Source organism: Pterocles gutturalis, unplaced genomic scaffold (genome assembly GCF_000699245.1).
Source record: "Pterocles gutturalis isolate BGI_N339 unplaced genomic scaffold, ASM69924v1 scaffold50087, whole genome shotgun sequence".
Classification (NCBI taxonomy): Eukaryota; Metazoa; Chordata; class Aves; order Pterocliformes; family Pteroclidae; genus Pterocles; species Pterocles gutturalis.
This window is the reverse complement of record NW_010117408.1, coordinates 12589-17476: the sequence shown is the minus strand read 5'-3', so window position 1 is coordinate 17476 and position 4888 is coordinate 12589. Positions and strand designations below refer to the sequence as shown.

The 4888-nt window shown below is 39.5% G+C and overlaps 1 protein-coding gene across 2 annotated transcripts in view; it reads left to right on the top strand.

Moving 5' to 3' along the window:
- Positions 1-4335: 4335 nt before the first annotated feature.
- FAM69A (family with sequence similarity 69, member A) overlaps positions 4336-4888 on the top strand; it is a 3700-nt gene continuing 3147 nt past the window's right edge. Inside the window, exons 1-2 of one of the 2 annotated variants that reach the window (XM_010075771.1) lie at positions 4336-4466; positions 4750-4857. In XM_010075771.1, the coding sequence (XP_010074073.1) occupies positions 4347-4466; positions 4750-4857 (228 nt within the window). In that variant the 5' untranslated portion in view covers positions 4336-4346. The remainder of the gene's footprint in view (positions 4467-4749; positions 4858-4888) is intronic. The other variant, XM_010075772.1, reaches the window with a different exon arrangement.

Here is a 4888-nt window from a genome sequence, read left to right as displayed (position 1 = left end):
AAAAAAAAAAAATTACTTCCCCTTATGTTCCTTGTCTCCCAACTTGGATAATAAAACTTAAAGGAAGTACTTGGAATGCTTTGTAGAATGCAATATGGGGTAGACCAGGACTTGGACCATATGAAAAGGTCCCCCATACCCTGCCCCAAAGAAGCTAAGTAAATCTAACGCTGAACCTTTATCAGCATGAGTGTGGGAGGTTGGGTAGGAGGGAAGAGGACTTACCTTGAAGTGCTAAACAAGGTGTCCCCCTCCTTTTTTCTATTTTTTTTGGCAGAAAATTTAGCTAGAATATCACAAGCTGTTTAAAAAGAAATAATTTTCAGTTTCAATGCTCAAGAGTTTTGTTGCTGGAGTTCTGTGTGTGTGTGATGCTTGTGATTGGGATTTATTTATTATTTTATGAAATATATTATGAAACCTTGTCTGAGATTAGGCTCACAACACTAGGCTGGTGGTATATATTTAGATGGAAAATAAAATTTCTTAAGTTAGCTCTGTGAGAGCGTGCATGCAAGAAGCTAAGGATGGTTTGAGTTGTTTGAGTCAGCCTTTGCCAATGCAGCCATTCTCATTTCAGCCTGGCACATCTTCATTGTACTTAGTAAGGGGGCTGTACCAGCCGAGCGCTGGGGAGTGCTGCTGGAGTGCTCTAAGATGCTCCTCTGACCCCGTGCTCTGTTACTTTACTATACAGACAGCTAAAGTAGCAGAGTGAGCATGTACCCATACCTTAGCTACTCCAGCTCGTTGTTTGTTTGACTACTAGAAGCTTCCAGTGCAAATGAAGAGGATGATTCTCAGAGTATATGAGACCGAAGCATGTTTACCACCACACAGCAGAGTGTGGAAGCAACCTTTGACGGAGGATTTGGGCAAGGGAGTGGGAATGATGGACAGCTGTTTGGTCAGTTGACTAGAAATCAATCCTGACGAGAAGATGGTACAAAAAACTAACAAACATGCCTTCATTGCGTAGTTAGCAATAATTGAATATCATCTGATTTTACCGTGCTTTAACTGCAAATAGCTTTTGTACCTCTCTTCAAATGCTGCTGTATCTCCTGCTTGCAAAGGCAAAGAAGGTCATTCCTTCTGTTTTGTGCTCTGTCTGGTTACAGAAACGTTAGGCCAAAGTAAAAATAGACGAGTGACTCACCTAGTTAGATAATTTCAGGAACTGTACTACAGAGCACTCATTGGTATTATTACTATGTTGAAACCAGCAAAAAGAAGTAAACTCTAGGTTATGAAACTATGAGTTTTTAGATGGTATAAGAACAAATAAAAATAAGTGAATTATTACAGAAGACACTGAACTGGCATGACTTAGTTCTTATTTGTAAATGCTAAAACTACCATGTATCATCTGTCCTTCAACCAGCAGAAAGTATGCAGGTAGCAAAGAGAAAGCACATTGTATTCTCTAGATGGACTGAGAAAAATCTGTTTGTATGCTCACAGCTAATCCAGATCAGGTGATCCCTAAATCCTGTACGTTAAATGTTTTTGATCTACTGGGTTGGTTCACCTCTCACTTCAAAACTGTGTTTCAAGAGACCTCTGCTGGAGAGTTGCCTCAGGGCTGGTGATCTGGGCTTCCTGGGACAGATCTGCTGGGGAAGAATAGTTGTCTTCAGTTTTGTTTTGGTTTATTTTGTGCAATGTGGGTGTAAGAACTATACTATGCAGGAAATCCATCTGCCCCGCTTACAGCTTTCCTTTAGTTCTGGAAGTGAGAACAGGGAGAGACTCTCCTAGTGCTTTGCCATACCACCTCTGCTGGCTTTCCAGAGCTGTGAAAGAAGGGTGCTTGTGGAGGATAAGTGCATTTTGTACATGGGCAGTAGTTCAGGACAAGATTCTGAAGTAGGAAGGTTGTACTGGAGAAGCTGAAGAAGTGGATGAGGCACTGAGTAGTGCTGGAAACCGTTACTCGAGAATGGAAGACAGATAGTGGAGGAAGACTGGAACTGAGGCCAGTGTTGCAGAATCAGATGGAAATACACTGGAAATAACTGGAAGAAAAAGAATAGCAGATAATGTGTGGTTCGAAAGGGGGACACTGAGACTGGTTAAGCAAACAGCTTCACATGGGTACTGGAGAGAAAAAAATTAGTAAGTGAAAATTACTAAATACAGAAAATGTTCTGGAAGAAAGAATAGAAGAGGCTGAGTCCACCTGAGCTTGAACTAAGAGTTCTGTTCTGTAGGGGTGGTGGTGGGAGGTATTTCTGAACCCATTGGTAAAGTATCAGTTCTCACTCAGTTCACATGTAGGATGACTTCAGCTGCTTTTCATCAGTCTGTTCAAGTAGTGAGGTTTGCAAGAAAGTTTGTGATGCTTCATATTGTAAGCATGGTAAAGTATCAGTTCTCACTCAGTTCACATGTAGGATGACTTCAGCTGCTTTTCATCAGTCTGTTCTAGTGAAGTTTGCAAGAAAGTTTGTGATTCTTCGTGTTGTAAGCATGTAGGTGTGGTATTTGGTCTTTTTTAAAAAAAGCTTGGAAATTCCACTGGAAGTCTTGCAATGCTGTCATTTTAGTAATGTTCTTTCAATGGGAAAGGTTTGTGTATGGTATTTCTTTTTTTTTTTTTTTTTTTTTTTATGCTTTCCAGACCCTTGCTGTCAGTTTTGTTTTCTTGGCCATTCTGTCCTCCCTACCCCCAGCTTCTTCATACATTCTCTAAGCTGTTTCTAAGTGTGCTGTAAACCACACAGCATTATTGTTGGTCTCATTTTGTACTCCATCCAGTTTGTATCCATATTGTGGATGCCGTGCTTTAGAGGAAATTACATGTTACTCCAACTAAGGTCTCTGTGGCTCTGAGAAAAATAGCAGAAATTATTCCTGTCTTACAACATTCCCAATAAAATAGAAAAGAAGAACTAGTTGAAGGAACTATCTGGTCAAGATTTATCACCATAATAAAAGTAGTTAGTTGTATCTATTTCTTTTTTTTTAACAAGGTAGTTTTAAGATCCAGTCAAGTGAGTGTGTCTGAAGTAGTGAAAGAACAGGGATGCACAGCTGAGGCATGCGGGAGGACCAGCGTAGGTTGGAAACACCTTGGCGTGTTTCGGAACTGCAGTTTCTTTGGTTATCTCTTCCAGTAGGAAAGGGTGTAATGCCTGCTGGTTGTTTGTCATATTTTTATAAATACGCATAAATTTTTGCAGTCTTTCTAGTTAAACAAACAAAAAGCTGACTTACATCTGCTGCAGTTCTGTGTGAAAAAAAATTTGAAATTTTTAATCAGTTGAGGAGCTATCTGTCCTGGGAACTGAAGTCCTCTGCTTAAACGTACATCAGATACAAATTTATTTATTTATCTGTTTAACACTGGCCCCTTGCTAATCTCAGCCCTGATTTGGAGGGACCAAGGGTATGAGGCATTTCAAGGTCCTGGTTACAGAAAGCTCACTTCTCCTAGATGTGTCTATTGGAGACATCTCGCACCAAAATAATGATGAGCTTTCCGTCACCAGCAGTTAAGAAAGTTTTTTGTTTTGAAGAAACATGATCTGAATCAACAGCTTGTGATTAAATATTTTATTATTATTAAGAAGAACTTAGCGAGTTCTTGAGGAAAACAGGAGCAAATTCGGGATATGTATTGTACGTTCTCACTCTTCGATGGCATCTGTTTGCAACTCTTGCTGAAGATCAGGGTAGTAGTAGAAATGGATCTCGTACTGGCCCAATACAGCTGCTCTTGTGCACTTTCCTCATGTCCAGTTGCTAAAGCTGATCCTGACTTCCTAATTCTTTTCTAATCCTGATGTGAGTGTGAAATTCAAACTTAGCACACTAACATGTGTGTCATGGTGTCATTTCAAGGAAGAAGTGGGAGACTTCAGCACATGGAACCTGTCCCTGATACCCCCCTGCTCACTATATGTCTGTCTCGCATATTTATATACTAACACAGATTATTTTTTTACCAGATTCCTGGTCTGCTTGATCTGGTTTACCAGGAGTGGGACCTAAGTAACTGGTGTTAGAGGAAAATGGAGGTAGTTGAGCTGACAGTTTATGATTTTGATCAAATTGGGTCTTGCAGCCTGGTTTGTCCTATGAGGGTCTGTCACCTTTTACTTTGTTTATTTTTATCTTAATTTTCTTTCCACCTGTGTAACTCAAACTGACCTCCCCTATCACTTTTGCTCAGTAAGGGAAGCCCATGTTCCATGTAATGTAGTCTGCTTATTTTATCACTGTGGAAGTAAAATTCTTAAAGGTGAAATAGTAAATCATGTTTGTGTCTATCATTCTGACTGCTGCTGAATGGATTACGAAGAAGATTTTCTCTTTGTGCCCTCTAGGTACGTTTCTCATATATGCGGATGAAGTATCTCTTTATCTCCTGGTTAGTAGTATTTGTTGGCAGCTGGGTTATGTATGTTCAGTACTCCACCTACACAGAACTATGCAGAGGACGTGACTGTAGGAAAATAATTGTAAGTATATTTAGCATAGCTTTCTTAAGTGTTTGTCCTGCCTAATTCCACAGCCAATTCAGCCAGTGCCACATGTAAATTAATCAAATTCTGATATCCCATCATGTTGAAGTAAGATTACTTCTGCAATTACAGATGAAACCAGTTTCTTAACAGTTTTGGGATAGAGTTATTAAAATTGTTTTCTTAGATTTTCTTTCAAGTGTCAGGTGTTGGGAGAGATACAGTTGTTGTCTCCTTTCTTGGACAATTTGTTAAATATTTTTCTCCCTGTTTGTTTCAGTGTGATAAATACAAGACTGGAGTTATTGATGGGTCAGCATGTAGCAGTCTTTGTGCTACAGAAACATTGTATTTTGGAAAATGTTTATCAACAAAGCCTAATAACCAGGTAAAGCTTTAGTCATCCAACCTAGTTTTAT